General features: G+C 41.4%; 1 protein-coding gene across 4 annotated transcripts in view; it reads right to left on the bottom strand.

Moving 5' to 3' along the window:
* THEM4 (thioesterase superfamily member 4) overlaps positions 1-16,794 on the bottom strand; it is a 50,520-nt gene that overhangs the window by 19,859 nt on the left and 13,867 nt on the right. For all 4 annotated transcript variants that reach the window (XM_032396991.1, XM_032396993.1, XM_032396994.1 and 1 more), the window contains exons 3-5: positions 6,684-6,840; positions 5,989-6,099; positions 196-320 (exon numbers count right to left, since the gene is read on the bottom strand). In XM_032396991.1, coding sequence (XP_032252882.1) covers positions 196-320; positions 5,989-6,099; positions 6,684-6,840 — 393 coding nt within the window. The remainder of the gene's footprint in view (positions 1-195; positions 321-5,988; positions 6,100-6,683; positions 6,841-16,794) is intronic.

Here is a 16,794-nt window from a genome sequence, read left to right as displayed (position 1 = left end):
TCTACCAGTAATGTTTAAGAATACCTTTAACTTGTTTTTTTACATGATAGGGAATTGAGAATTTCTGGGCATTTGCGGGTTATAAAACCAAACCAAAACCAAAACCAAAACAAAACCCAACAACTCCCAAGCCCCCAAACACAAAACCCAAGAAACTAAACCAGACCAAAAAAAGACATAGTGGTAGTTTCTTACTTGTTGCCTCGGAGTATAGGGTCTTTTCATCCACACTTCGGACATTACAGGAAACAAACAATTTCCTTCCTTCAACTTTATCAAGCTGGCTATTTATCACAACAACAGAACAAAGGGGGATAGGCCTGCACAAGAAAAAAAAGGGGACAAAATTTGTTTTTATTAAATTTGTGTAACACTGAGATGACCAAGTGCTTGTGAAGGGGTGGAAATCTACAATAGCTGGTATCAGCGTGTGTCAGATAAAACTGTCTCAGATCAGACACCCCTTCCCTGGGCTGAACCCAGTGGCCATCCACACCCCTCCTTCCTCCTGAGTGCCACTGATTTCAGGTGGGCCCAGGCTGCCCTTGGCATTAGCTTCAGAGACCACTGGGGATTCTAGCTTTTCGATGGCACAGGCTGTCCCATCTGAAGACCCAGAGCAAAGTCTGGAGGGTGCTGGAATCCTTTAAAGATGTGAAAACAGGACCATGGACCATGGGATGGTCCCATCAGCAGCTCTCATTTTCTATCATAATCCAAATTTCTCACCCAATCCCCTTTAGAGTGACTGTCACTAGAAAGACACCCAATAACAACAAATTGCAGTAACAGCTTAATGTACTAAGCCAGGGCTGTCCAAGAGAAATTTCTGTGGTGATAGAAATGTCCCACCTCTGAGCTGTCCAATACAGTAGCCACCTTACAATGAATACCCAAAATGTGGCCGCTGTGAATGAGAAACTGAATCTTTAAATTTATTTAATGCATTTATATTTAAATTTAAATAGCTACATGTGACCAGTCGCTACAGTCGCCTTTGGGAATCCTGGAGATAGAGTGCCATGATGAAAAAGGTGCCTTTTCAAAGGTGAAATGTTATTTGGCAGAACCATAATGTGGAGCAGGATGGGTTCTGTGCTCCCTCAGTGCCCCTCGCACTGGGCTCGGCACTCAGGGGGGAGTGTGCTTGAGATTCTCTTCCTCTCCCTCTCTCTCTGTCCCTCCCCCACTTGCTCTCCCTCTCTAAAATAAATATATCAATCTTTGAGGGGAAAAAAAAGAAAATGAAAAAATCCGGTCACCTGCTACACCATGGGCAAAACTTGAGGACATTTTTTTTTTTTTAAAGATTTTATTTATTTATTTGACAGAGACAGAGACAGAGACAGCGAGAGCTGGAACACAAGCAGGGGGAGTGGGAGAGGGAGAAGCAGGCTTCCCGTGGAGCAGGGAGCCCGATGCGGGGCTCGATCCCAGGATTCTGGGATCATGACCTGAGCCAAAGGCAGCCGCTTAACGACTGAGCCACCCAGGCGCCCCAACTTGAGGACATTTTGCTAAGTAAAATAAGCCAGTCACAAAAAGAGAAAATGTATGATTCCACTTACATGAGGTAAGTCAAATTCATAGAAACAGAAAGTAGAATGGTGGTTGCTAGGGGTTGTAAGGACGGGAAAATAGGGAGTTAAGGTTTAATAGGTACAGAGTTTCAGTTTTGCAAGATAAAAAAGTTCTGAAGATTAGTTTCACAACAATATGAATATATTCCACACTACTCAAAAAAATGTTAATATAAAATATAAGGCACAAAGCCCATTAAATCTAAAAATACCACTGTGGGGATGCCTGGGTGGCTCAGTTGTTAAGCGTTTGCCTTCGGCTCAGGTCATGATCCCAGGGTCCTGGGATCAAGCCCCGCATCGGGCTCCCTGCTCAGCGGGGAGCCTGCTTCTCACTCTGCCTGCCGCTCCCCCTGCTTGTGCGCTCTGACAAATAAATAAATAAAATCTAAAAAAAAGAAAATTAAAATACTGCTGTGAACTCATAACCTTATTAAACATTAAAAACTTTCCAGCTGTGACACAGAAATGGCCCAGCAGCAAGGTTATCCTACCCACCATGAGAACACATCTAGTATTTTCCTAGTCTTTTGCACTATTCTCCACTAAAAAGAAATCAGCAATCTTTATAGTGTAGCTACTCTATGTCTTGGCACAGATATACTTCATTGTCGCTAAAATAAAAGTAATGATAATAACAACATTAACAATAATAATAAGCAGTCAACACTACTGAGTACTTGTTATGTGGCCAGATACTGTTCTAGGTACTTTACATGCATTCATTCATTTATAGCTCATAATGACCCTATATGGTGGATATTATTATCCTCTTTTTAAAGATGAGGAAATTAAAGCACAGGGAGGTTAAGAAACTTGTCTAAGGTCATACAGCTGGTAAGCGGCAAAACAGGCATTTGAACCTGCTCCAAAGTCTGTCCTCTTAACCAGTATGTTATACTGTCTCTCTGGAGACAAAAGTACTTAAAAATCCATCTGGATAGAATTGAAAGGACAGGAACCAGTCTAAAGAGACTCCTAACAGGCCAAATGCAATTTAAATACAGAAAAGAGGGTGATAATTATGGTTAACCACATTATGGAAAGCCAAGAGTCCCTAATGATTCTCAAAAAAGGAAAAAACTAACTCAACAATTATAAAACTATAGCTATAATTCAAAAATAAGGATGGCTATGATCAGGTAAGTTGAATTTTTTAAGCAGTTACATATAGTGAACAGTGCAGACAAGTATAAGTCTGCCTCACAGTATTTTACTCTATGAAAGGACATGGTAGACACAGAGTGAGGGATGTGTATAGGTCAGCTTTGGGGAGGTTGCACTGGAAGAATTATGTTTATACAATCATGGCATAAACAATCTGGTAGTTTTCTGAGCTCTAAGGTCAGGTCTATAACGGATACCTACATTCAGCAAGAAATCTCCCATTTGTTAGTCAAAAGAGCTTTGATAGCCTACATGAACGGGCTAGGCAAAGACCTGGACAACCCTCAGCACTGGGGCTGTTACCGCTTATGTACCCTCAAAGTGTGTGAGGTACAGGTGGGCTGAAAGGTGAAAGGAACACCTATGCACATTTGGTGGATTTACACCCACGGACAAATGCCATTTGCGGATTTATTAAAGTCCAGCACAGTCTCCATAAGAACCCTCACTAACCCTCTCCCCCACACCAACAGGCAGAGAACTGTCAGGAAGCCAAACAATTCCAGAAAATGCAGGAATCGTACCCTTAACAGAAAGGCCTGGTTACAGAAAAGAATCAGCTAGAAAGGCAAATGTCTTGCCCAACTGAGTATCTCTGAAAGAAAACTAGTCTCATGTCCTTGTCTCCTGGGAGATGGAATCTCCACCAATTATAGGAGATGCATTTAATTGTAGGTAAGTGGTAAACCAAAGCAGAAAATATACAACTTAGACACAATGGACTCGGATACTAAAAAAGGGGAAGTGCTAGGTTAGAAAAAAGGGCGTAGGTTTGGAAAGTCCCTCTAACATGGTAAGGAAATCTTGACTCCAACAGGGGCTTGGCTTTATGAACTAAGGCATGTGTTCCAATCACCCTCAAAGGAAAAATCCTATTCCATTAAGAATCTCCAGGATGACTGCCCAGAACTTACAAATTCGGCTGAGCTGAGACTGTTCCTTTAGGGTCTGACACAAGTACTGGACACCTAATGAGGCTATGAGAACAAGTATACTAACCTCAGGAAAATAGAAATATTGGCATCCTAGAGAAATTAATCAACCCTGGAATGAAAAATTTTTAATAAGTGTAGGTGAAATACTAAGTTTTTAAAAAGATTTATTTATTTTAGAGAGATAGTGCATAAGTGGAGGGGGGCAGAGGGAGAGATTCTTCAAGCAGACTGCCCGCTAAGCGCAGAGCCTGACACAGGGCTCCATCTCACGACCCATGAGATCATGACCTGAGCCAAAATCACAAGTTGGTCGCTTAATCGACTGAGCCACCCAGGCACCCCGAAATAATAAGTTTTATGATCACTGAGATAATTTTGTATTTGACGCATCTGGAAAAAACACACCGTATTAGGCTTATTATTTTATTTACTGAAGTACTTAGTAAAATTTGATTATGTCAGCACTGAAAAGAATTTTTATTGCATAATTTGTAAGTTTGGATTTATTAATATGTCTGTGGTTGTGTTAGCTGTTGACCTTAAATACATTTGAGGGGATAATGACATAGTATATATAAGAAACCACTTTCTCAATCTCTCTTACTACTAATGATGTTAAATGAAAGTCTTGTGCAGAACTTCCAGGAAGTCTCCTAAAAAGAGAGAAGACAGCTCTTCTTCTACCCTTCGTCAATCCTGCTGTCAGGGCATGTGATGCCTCTTGCTGTTACTCAGTACTGTGAAAAGGTGAGCTGGAAGGAGCCTGCATCTCTGGGAACCAGGGAGCTTGCCATATCAGCCCAGGATACCTTCCTCTGGACTCCTTTGTGTGATACATTTCTATCTTGTTTAAGGTGTTTTTTATTATGAAGTTATGATTACTGGCAGCTGGGGAGGGAGAAGTTAAAGCAGCTGGTCTCCAATTCTTTCATTCTGTGTGTGTTGGGGGGCGGGGGCAGGGAGCAGACAGAAACATTCCCAGGGAAAAGGAGATAAATGACCATGTCTAATTTTTTCCAACTGGCCCTCCAGGTGAACAGATCAGGAATTGGTAAACTATGGCCCCAATGGCCAGTTGCCTGTTTTCGTAAATGAAGTTTTCCTGGAACACAGCTATACCCATTTACGTATTGATGTATTGTCTATGGCTGTTTTTGTGCTGCAATGGGAGAGTTGAGTAGTTGTATCAGAGATGTTATGGCCCGCAAAACAAAATATTTACAGAAAAATTTTTGCTGGCCCTGGAAATAAACTGGTAATATTTGCTAGGGGGAAGTGTCCTCTTCTGTAGAATGCCTGGCTAAGGATTACTTATAGTAAATAAACCCACAATCTATGAGGCATGGCTTCCTAATGATGGCCACATACACCATACAACTCTCTGTGGCATAAAATGGAGATGTTTTGTAACTTAAATGCCCCCCACTGTGCAAAGTAATAACCCACAAAACCTTATTTGGAGACCTCATCTATTAAACTGTTCTTAAACTCTGTTTTGCACTATTGCTCTTTCTCTGTTTCTGTGCCAGTGTCCACGGTTTTGTTAACTGTAAGGGTATCGCTGTAGGATTGAAGAACTAAGACCTTGCGGAGCTTTATTTCTGATGGATACCAAACTCATCTTGCTGTCTGCCCTTTTATTTCTGTGTGAAGTTATAAAAAACTTCTATGTTTTGGGGCACCTGGGTGGCTCAGTCACTTAAGTGGCTGCCTTCTACTCAGGTCATGATCCTGGGGTCCTGAGATAGAGTCCCACATCGGGCTCCCTGCTCTGCGGGGAGCCTGCTTCTCCCTCTGCCTCTGTCTCTCATGAATAAATAAATAAATAAATAAAATCTTAAGAAAAGAATGAAAAACTTTTATGTTTTGTTATGTAGTGGTTATTGGTGCTCCACTCAGATCCCCTTCAATCCTTTTTTCACCTTTGTTTTGGTTTTTTGTTTTTTTTTGCCCAGAGCCTGCCTTGCTCAAACACAGAGAGCCCAACAGGCCTGGAATTTTGGTCCCCAGGATAGCCCTCATTGTATGACTGATGTGTGAGAGAGAGCTCCCTTGCTTAAGGTCGGAACAATCCAGAGGCACACATTTCACTCCAGAGCTCCTTGGATGATCAGGCTGAAGGACTTTGGGAGCCCAAGCCTGGTTGGCTTCTCCTTCCCTTTTCCTGTTTTGCTCCTCCCACTCCTGTGCTAGTCTCCCTTGGGAGCACCTCCTTTATCATTTGCACACAAATCTTTGTCTCAGGGTCTGCTGCTGGGGAGCCTGATCCATGACACCTAAGAAGCAGAGAATACCCAGGGATTTACCTTCTAAAATTGATGTTGAGATTGGCAGTCATGACAACTCCCTCAGCGGTAAGTGCACACATACCAAGAGTAGAATCAATCATGGTTGCAATGGCACCTCCGTGAAGGAATCTAGTTACAACAACAGAGAAAGAAAAATGTTTTCAGAAGGCTGAAAAACAGAGCCTCTGGAGTGAAATCATACAAGCACATCTCCATATAATTTACTTATGAAAGGCCCACTTGGCCCATGTTCAATGAACTCAATATCCACGTCCCCAGCTTTATTTTATTCATAGCACAATAGTATAGTATTGGTAATACACCAGAACTTAATGGTAATCAGATCCCAAGCAAGCAGAAAGCTAAAATATAATTTAAGAAATCTATGTCATGTTTTTATTTAACTGCACATATCATTGTTTAAAAATGTAGGAAATGAAGATAAACAGAAAGAAAAATAAAAATTGGAAGGCCTATAATCCCACCATCTAGTGACAAATCACTGTTAATGTTAATGATACTCTCTCAAATTATACTATTGCCCTGTCCCATGCTTTTGTGATTTAATATTTATAAACATCTTTCCATGTCAATAAATATGTATATCTACATTGCCACTTCAATGCCTTTATTGTAGACTATGGATATGTATGACTACAAGCAATTTTTCAGACCAACATTTCTATTGATCAATGGGATGCTATCATTCTTACCCAGGTGCTCCTTGCAGGTAAGGACCTCCTTGAAATATGCAAACTGTCCTGTTTTCAACATGATTATGGAACATCGCATATTCAAACCCCAGACCTTCCTCAAGGCTTCTGGGAAAGAGCTGGGCTTGTGACATGTGTTCTTTTATAGGCTTTGCATCTGTAGGGAAATGAGGTGGAGGCATGAGAAAACAGGTATGAGAAAGATGCCCTGACAGAGCTAAGCATCTGTACCTTGCGAGAACCACAGGTTAATGGACGACTGATTAAAATGTTAACCAGGTACAAAATTAGAGGGAGTGGGAGCATCCCACAGAAACAGAATATACGATCTTTGCCGTTGTGGACTTAACAGTCTAACTGGGGACATAGTAAACATTAATGAAATCAAAACCAAGTACTTACTCACACATAGCAATCAGGAAATACAGTATATAAATGCTGAGGGCATACTAAATGAAATAGTAAATAAGGTACAGACAGAAAGTCTTCTTGGAATAAGAATGGCTTAAATGGGTTTTAAAGAAAATGAACAGTGTAACAGTAGGGAGGTTTTCTTTGCAGAAGTGAGTTTAGCCTCAGCAGAAGAAAGTTATCATACTGAATCAAAACCAGGTCCAGTTCAGTCCAATACTCTGTGTGACTAGGACTCTAAAGCCCCAAACTCAGGGTTAGAAGCATTAAGGTTCGTGAAATCAAATTAGTGAGTTGTAGTCAGACTTTAAAACAGAATGCTTCACATATATCCTGGGCAACAACTAGTATACTTGTTTAGATATGCTTTTTCAGTTATACAACTGTGCACAAGTTGTGTGTAGTGGGTTGTGAGTCAAAATGCAGGTCACTTCAAAACTGAAAGCTATTGTTCTAAAGGTAGGGCGTGTTTATCCTTACACATCTATGTTAAGATTTAATTCCCAAACTCTGATTTCTTTCTTGGCTCATCATGATTTGCCATGCATAACATTAAGTGTCTTTTACTGTTACTGAATTTATATTTACAAAGTTTGAAAAAGATATGAGATGAGAAGATTTGCAAGAAGTGGGGAGAATGGCTTTTATTTAGGCCATGAACATCCTGTGGGGCAGGTGCCCTGTCTTTTAGACTCTGTACGCTCAACAAGTGACATACTGTGTATGCACACACTATACGCACTCTAGTGGTTGTTGAGAAAATTAAGTTCTTGGCCTAGAACTTGTTCCATCCTCCACACTTTATCCCTACAGTGAGGAGATAAACCTCAATGACCTCTGAGATCCGTCCAACTCTGACACTGGAACTTCAGGATAAGATAAGCAATAAACCCTTCTAATTTTTTACTTAGGAGTTCAAAATTTCTGATCTAGATTACCAAACCTTGAGATTATCTCATAAAAATGAGAAAAATAAAGATGGTAAAATAAGTTTGTTAGAAATGCAAATTCTTAGGCTTTACCCCTGACCTCCTGAAGCACAGCCTGTGTTTTAACAAGACTCCCAGGTGCCTCATATTCATGTTCAAATCTGAGAGGCACTGGCCTTTTACAACATGGGTAACAATGACGGTGGCAGAGGAGTGACATGGTTGGACTTGCATTTTGAATCACTCTGCCAGCTATTGAAAGGAGGGATTGATGGGGATGAGAAAGATGAGCTAGAGGACCACTGAAACACTACAAAATCACGGTCACCAGCTCATCCCCTGGGTGAGGTGACGGTCTCCAGTGTGTGAAAGATGATAGGTGGCTAGATTTGTCCAGGGCCGGGGCTTTCCTGGATGAGTAGGCCAGAGAGGTTCAGACAAGTGAGGTCAAAGAATTGCTTCCATGGGCCCTAAACAAGCAAGCTGGAAGGAAGACAACTGTGGTCAGGAAACAGTGTCTAAATGTGTGAATGCGGAGGTTGTTCACTTGTTGCAGACAAGGCTCAGGATGTCTCTGGCAGTGTGCGGCTGGGGCTGGTTGAAGAAGAGTTCACAGTTGACAGGAAGCTAAGTGAACTGAGGAGTGGCGGAGAATGGTGGGGATTCAGAGGGTGAACAAGGTGTTGAGACACTCAGTATGTGAGGGAGAGGTTGGCAGAGGACAGCAACACAGAGAAGAGAAGGGTAAAATGTCAGACGGTAGAAACCTCAAAGGAACGGGAGTTTCTAAGAGGAACAGGAAGTAATGGGTTGAAAGCAAGTGTGGGTAACAAGGAGAACCTCCAAGTCCCCCCCTATTCAGAGAGGGCCAAGTTTCAGGCAAGAACCATAAGCCATTTGGGAAAGGAACCCTGGAAAACACTGATATTTAAGGAGTAGGGAGGAGAGAGAGAAGACTGGTCACAGGTTTGTGAAAGCCAAGAGAGAAGTTCCAAGGAGAATGAGATCAACAGTGAGGTCTAGTACTGTAAGGGCCAAAAAATGCCCTCCAAATTTGGTATTTAGGTCACTAGTAGCTTACACGAAGAAACTTCCATAGAGCTGGTAGGGGAGAAACTAGATCACACTGTTAAAGACATTCAACTGTGTGACAGGATAAAGAGTTGGAATGGAATTAGTAATACAAGTTACTAATTTTTCCCCTTCACTTGTAAAACAGAGAACTTCTTATTTTTCTCTATTGGAGGTTCTACAAAGAAACTTGTGAACTCTACTGTTTTTCTTGGTTAAAAGTAGTTTTATTGTTATTTCATCCGTTCTTTCAACAAATGCTACCATGAAGAAATGGAGGCAAGGAAAGGTAAAGTAACTTGCCCAAGATCATACAGCTTTAAATTGTGGAACCCAATTGGAACCCACACACTAAACTTCAACATTAAAGTAGGAAGTTGTCAGCTTTTGGATGGTGTCCAAAGCCACGTAACTGAATGGGATTAGCAACAGAGTATAGAGAAGAAAGGAGTCCTGAGGGCTGAGATGTGGGGCACCCTAATATTAAGAGTTTGAGGATAATGAGGAACCAGCAAAAGACATGGACAGGAAAGGACCAGTGAAGTAGGGGAGCGTGCTGTCTTGGATGCCAAATTCAAGGGGAAAGGAGGCACTGGCTGTACCAAAAGCTGAGAGGTCACTGGTTAACATCATGAAGGTCACTGTGCCCTTGACAAGAGTAGTTTCAATGGAGCAATAAAATTCTGACTGGAGTGGGTTCAAGAGCGACTGGGAAGAGAGAAAGAGAGAGTTGTGGCATGTCTGCGCACTGATGAGAAAAGACCCAGCACAGTGGGAGGTCTTTACGTAGTAGGCTAATGGGGAGGGAACGCAGTGCACGGAAACAAGGCTTGGCTCCCCTAAGAGGACGGGCAGTTCACTGGTAACAGGAAAAAGCAGAACACCAGGCACAGATGCAGGGAGTGGATAAATGAGACAGTGGGAGTTTGAAAGTTCTCTTCTGATTGCTTTTATTTTCTCTTAGGGGAACAGGAGGCAAGATCAACTGGAATCAAGGCTTGAGAAGAAGGTAGGATATGGCCATCTAGGAGAGCAGGAGCCTGAATAGACAGGGGAAAATGAAAAATGCTTGTCAGGCAACATTAAGGACCTACTTGAGGTCATTTTGTAAAAAACGGTAATAATCCCGGGCAGCCTGGGTGGCTCAGTCAGTTAAGCGTCTGCCTTCAGCTCACGTCACTATCTCAGGGTCCTGGGATCGAGCCCCCCCCACATCAGGCTCCCTGCTTGGCGGGGAGCCTGCTTCTCCCTCTTCCTTGGCCCCTCCTCACCCCCTACTTGTGCTCTCTTTCTCTCTCTCACAAATAAATAAATAAAATCTTTAGGAAAAACAAACAAAAAACCCATCACAATCCCCAAAGTAGCCTAAGGACGAGTTTGGATGACTGAAAGATAATGAGTAAATTAGGAAATATCTGTATAAGCTCCATGAGGTCAGGGACCCTATCCGTGTACTCAGGCCTATTCTAGGACCACAGTATCTAGGGCAGCCCAGACGCTCATCAGATAGTTATTGAAGGAATAAATACTGGATTTGCAAATAAGAAGCCAAAAAGGGGGGCACCTGGGTGGTTTAGTCGGTTGAGCCTTTGGCTCAGGTCATGATCTCAGGGTCCTGGGATCAAGCCTCACATCGGGCTCTCCACTCATTGGGGAGTCTGCTTCTCCTTCTCACTCTCCCTCTGTGCTCTCTCTCTCTCTCAGTCTCTCTCTCTCAAATAAATAAATAAAATCTTAAAAAAAAAAAAAAAAAAAGACTTATAAAAGAAGCCAAAAAGGTCTTTATAGGCTGACTCTAAAAATGAAGAATATATTAGGTATATACATAAACTTCAGTAAGGTTCAACAAATTGGCCACGTAGGTGCAGAAGAGGGGAGACCAATAGTTCACACAAATGACACACGGTGTTAGCTGGCTGTTAGTGGCAAGTGGGACATGGCTACCTACCTAGTGCTAATGTCTTATTCTACACTGAAAGGATATAACTGGTTTCAAGCTTAGTTCTGGGAAGCATACACTAAGAAGAATTCTGAGAAACTGGAATATGTCCTGGAAAAAGCAACCAGGCTTGTAAAGGAGACTGAAACATCCTCTGGGAGAAATACCTGAAAAAACAGAGAAGAGAAGCCTGGCAACAAGAACTGTCAGGCACAGGAGTGAGATGCATGCATCTAACTCCTACACATGAAAGGATGCTTATTCTGTGTGTTCCCAGGTGGTAGAACTCAACAAATGGGTGAAAGGCACAAGAGTGACTGTAGCTCAGTACAGTTTAAGGAAGAAATCACTAATAAGTAGAGCTGTCCAAAATGGAAAAAGCCCCTTTGTCCCAAGCACCCTATGACTGGAGGGGTTCAAGTGAAGTCTGGATGAATGGTCTTAAGGGTTAATATAGAAAGCAAGAGAAGACAGAGAAAAAGTTAGACTACAGTAGTGGGTCCCAACCTTCCTTCCATTCCAAAACAAGGGAGCCCACTGTCCTCTCCAACAGTAGTGGCTTAATAAGATTGCTGGGTTGTGAGCTCCACAATGGTGGGCATCCCAGTTGTTTTCTTCATTGCTATACCCCAGTGCCTAGCATAACGTCTGACACACAGTAGGTGCTCAATAAATATTTGTGTAAGGAAGAAAGCTAATAATCTCAAAAGAGAAAAGAAGGAAGCAGTAATGATGACTAAGAACCCTTCCCTAAGTGATTCTGATGGTCCATCCTTATATCCCAGACTAAATAATCTTCTAGGTCCTAACTCTCAGATTCTATGTATCTATTTTATCCTGGTTTGATTTAGCTAATTAATATATTTATATCAATAACTATCCACATTTTTAACTCTTTAAGCTATTGGTTCTTGACATTTTTAGGTCATGGATTCCTTTGGGGATCTTATGAAAGACACCGATTGGCCCCTGAAAAAATGGACATTCCTTAAAGGAAGAGAGACCATTACTTTTCTGTTTATCCGAAAGACTGACATACTTCTTACATTCTCATAAAGGCAGGTATTACAAGTTTTTGTTTCTGTTTCAAATGCAGAAGTCTAAGAGTCTAACTGGGCAAGAGAGCATTACCTAAAATGGCAGATAAAGGTGGGTATTATTGAGTTCAGTAAGACTGGCTTTTGCAATGCGACAATAAAACCAGTTTAACGAACTTTCAACTTCTAGTTGGTTGTTAACATCATCACAGAAATCAGTGGTTCCTTAATTCCAGGACTAACTGCATCCACACAGTCTGAAAGCTTGTTAAAAATAGATCCTCAGGCTCTACACCAAAGGGTCCAAGTGATTCAGATCAGGAGAAACACTGACAAAGGAGCTTAACTGTTTAGTTAGTGCAAAAGCGCTAAGCCTATGCAGACTTGGAAACAGAAGTTTTCCAAGTTTTTCAGATGTGCCCCCTTTAAATCACAACAGCTGGCCTGACTGTGGTTCGTACTCCTACCAGATCCAAGAAGGGAGGTGAAGAAAGCAATGGGCAGCATCAGTTACTCCTTTCCCCTGGTTATCTCCTATGGATACATGAGGTATACACGTTAATAAACTTGTTTATTTTCTTATTAATCTGCCTTTTATTACAGGGTCTCCACCAAGAACTTGGAATTATTTTCCTCCCCTATAGTTTCTGGCGACCCAGAAAGTACCTGCTGAGACACCACCACTTGTTCCAGAGCCTACAGATGGGATCCTGGGAAAACAGGCAGAAGCCAGCCAAGGGTAAGAATTCTTACCCTGCTCTGCCATGTCTTCCTCTAGTGCCTGGACAAGAGAGGAAGGTAAAATTTTATGTTGTCCCACCCTTTCCAAATTCAGCTTAGCAGGAGAAAAACACATGTAATTCTTTAAACTGTGGATCCTGGATTTGCTTTCAGGTACCCACTGGCTAACTATCCTTTCCCTCCTGTGGACAGTTACTACTTTTCTGTTTGTCTTGTTTTGTGTTCTGAGAACTTGGGCTGCATTTCTGCCTGCTGGGGCATATAGGTTGTCGGTTCTTACCTGTGCGGGTGGCCCAGCTGTCAGGTTGGGGGCCCCAAAATGTGGCCAGACAGAAATGTGAACTGTACCCCATTTGTGGCTAGTGTCCTGCCAACTTTTGCCAGCTCTCAGGGGTTGTACAGGTCTTTCTTTCTTTTGGTTACCTTTGGGAGTGGTTCTGGATTTTGGGAGGGTTGCATCTTTTGTCCCCTCCTTTGGGGACACTTTTTGTGTCCGTCATTAAGCCATAAAAGGCTTATTGGTTTTAGCTTTTAGTCACTTGATAGGTATGCCTTTGATTTAAAAGACACAGGAAAAAATATTTTAAAAAGGAATAATGTCAGGAAAATTTACTGTGTGTTTCAGCTGAAACCTGAGAAAATATTTGAAAGGAATTTTTAAAAAAGTTCGATGGTCAAAACTTGGCCACATTGGAGGCTGATAGGTTTTTGTTTCGTTTTGTTTTGAGAGAGAGAGAGAGCGAGAGGAGGAGGGGCAGAGGGAGAGGGAGAATCTTAAGCAGGCTCCACACTCAGTGGGGAGCCCGATGCACGGCTCCGTCGCATCTCACGAGCCTGAGATCACGACCTGAGCTGAAGTGGGACACTTAACCAACTGAGCCATCCCAGGTATCCCAGGAGTTATTTTTTTTTAAAAGGCCTCTCTTCTATTTGATCCTGGCTCCTCCCATGGGAACTTCTCAACTTCTCAATTGACTGAAACCCCCTTCTTGAACCCCTGCTGACTATATGCTCCACCAGCTCTGTCCACCTCTTTCTTGTTTGCATGATTTAACTAAGTATAATTTGGAACTTAACTGGCTTCTTTGGGAAACTTAAGATCTCCCTAGATTAGCTCCTCTGGGACCTCTTCTTCCTACTGCTTCTGTTCTTCCTTTTGTCACCTTCCATCTTCCATTCAATTCCCTGAATCCTTGCTATGTCCCCTGCTTCAAACTCCGACCTCGTCCAAACCTTCTCCACCCCAGCCATATTTTCCCTTCCCACTTCAGCCCCTCAGCTCCCTACAGCCACTTGAGCTGCAGGCCGCTTTCCTCTACTGGGGGCTCTCTAGGGACCCAGAGACCCCAAGCAACTCTCTGAGGCTGCAAAGGAAAAAGGAGCTATTTGGAAATGGGGCAAATGAAAAATTCTTAAGTCTTCTACACAAATATTCGTAAAAAGCTTTAGCTTAGTGGGTTAACCCTAACTTATTCCATCTGCCTGAAACACAATTTGGATTCAATTGTTCTTTTATAAACTACTGAGTATAAGATTTCTGTTTGCATTTGTCTGTATGTTTATGTATGTCTATATATGTATGTTCTAGATGTGTGATATTTTTCTACCTCTGGGTGGCATTGCCAAAATTACTCTGTAAAAAGAGCTCTACTTTATTGGCTTTAAAAAAAAAAGTGCTTATATAAATTAAGTTTGAGGACAAACTCAGATAAAGAGACTAACCCAAATGTTTTTCAAATTCACATGACTTGGGTAATCTTTGGTAAATAGAAATATTGTAGGTTTACTAAAACAACAAGCACTAACCCAGAAAAACAGACACACTTTCAGAGTTGTCAGCACTAAATGCAGACATACAACTTTTTCCACCTGGTTTACTAGTCAAATGAGCTCATGTTATCTGTTACAAAATTTGTTAGCAAGAAAAATAACTTAAGATGATGAAATTCTCATGAATAATGTAAACATTGCTAAGAATAAATGAATTAAACAGATGTAAGCTAAATGTTTATAAATGAACAATTAGATTTTATGTCTACCTAAAAATAGTTTCTTAAATCTCTTTGGTAACTTAATATTCTTAGGAGTTTTGCTAAGTTATGGATATTCATTAAATATCTAGATCATTTCCAAATAAGATAAAATATTGAAACATTAATTGTTAAATATTAAGCCTAAGTTTACCTGCTTGTAGCCTCTTATTACAGAGGAGCTAAACATATTGGGGTCTGTTAGTAAACATGTCTTGTGCCACACTGAAAAACTGTACTGTGAGGAAGTGTATGCTTCTAGAAATTATAAAAATGTATTCACAAATTTGCCAATCTCCACAATACTGGCATGACACAGTTCATAATTGCTTACTTCTTCATTTTCACTAGAAACTAAGGTTCTATGGGTTAAGAATTCTAATATATGTCATTCAACATACTACAAGTAATAAGGGAAACAACTATGCAAAGCAAGTAGGATGTATTTTTAGTAAGAAAAGGTATGAGGTATGGAGATGTATTTTTGTTAAGGAGAAAAAAGTAAATTTGTCCTCAAGTAGAATAACTAGTTGTTTCAGAATGAAAAGAGGAGAATAAAGGACAAACTAAGTAGATAAAATTGAGGAGGAGAGAGGGAGAGAGAATCTTACCTTGTGTGGTCAAGGTGGCTAGAACTGTATGAAATTATTATGAGGGTTTTTTTTTTTTTAAGATTTAATTGTTTTTTGTTGTTGTTGTTTTAAAGCTTTTATTTATTTGACAGAGAGAGACGCAGCGAGAGAAGGAACACAAGGAGGGGCAGTGGGAGAGGGAGAAGCAGGCTTCCCATGAAGCAGGAAGCCCAATGCGGGGCTCAATCCCAGGACCCTGGGATCACGACCTGAGCCTAAGGCAGACGCTTAACGACCGAGCCACCCAGGCTCCCCTTAAAGATTTAATTGTTAAGCAATCTCTACACACAACATGGGGCTCTAACTCACACCGCCAAAATCAAGAGTCGTATGCTCCACCAACTGAGCCAGCCAGGTCCCCGTATTATAAGAGTTTTTAAAGTAAGTTTTAATAGAATGCTTGTACAAAGTTAAAATTCAACCACATTTTGGGGTGCCTGGGTGGCTCAGTCGTTAAATGTCTGCCTTTGGCTCAGGACCTGATCCCAGGACCCTGGGATCATGACCTGAGCCCAGACACTTAACGACTGAGCCACCTAGGCGCCCCAAGGACACAGTCTTCTTAAGACTATTGGTCTGCTCTTGATAAGAGATTGTGGAAGGTTTTTTTGTGTTTGTTTGTTTTTGTTTTTTACCTTTTAAGCAACCTGCCTAGAAAGCAAAGATTTTGTATCTTACCAACACCATTTCCTATGCTTCGTGTTGTCTTTTGCAGGTCTTTGATTACTTAAGAAACTGAGTCTTCTCTATTCACAGAAGTTTTTGTTTCACAGTGACCTATTTAATAAGGTGTTCTAAAACATTTGATATTTGACAAACTTCCCCTAACCAAAGTCTAAGTCAGGTGTTTTTTTTTTGAACTCAGACTAACTGTGGGATTTCCCAGCATGTTCCCTGGTACATCTTCTAAAGGAGAGATACTTAACTATTTAAATCGTGTAAAATTCCTAGAAATCTGCTGTGTCCTGGTATAATGTTATCAGTCATGATTCTAGTTATCTTAAAATCTGTGCCACAGAAATAACCACAGTTCCTTATCATTTGCATTAGAATGAACTCTCATCAGATCTTTAACCAAGGCCATTCTTTAAGTCTTTTTGTCATTTAGAGTTTTACTCTGATGATTTTGCAAAAAAAGTGCTTTGTCTTCTGAGATTCAAGAAAAGGACTCTTGGGGCCCCTGGGTGGCTCAGTCGGTTAAGCGTCTGCCTTCAGTTCAGGTCATGATCCCAGGGTCCTGGGATCGAGCCCCACATCGGACTCCCTGCTCAGCCAGGAGCCTGCTTCTCCCTCTGCCTGCTGTTCACCCTGCTTATGCTCT

Source organism: Phoca vitulina, unplaced genomic scaffold (genome assembly GCF_004348235.1).
Source record: "Phoca vitulina isolate PV1807 unplaced genomic scaffold, GSC_HSeal_1.0 scaffold96, whole genome shotgun sequence".
Lineage (NCBI taxonomy): Eukaryota > Metazoa > Chordata > Mammalia > Carnivora > Phocidae > Phoca > Phoca vitulina.
Note: the sequence above shows the minus strand (reverse complement) of the source record. Positions and strands in the feature narration are given on the sequence as shown.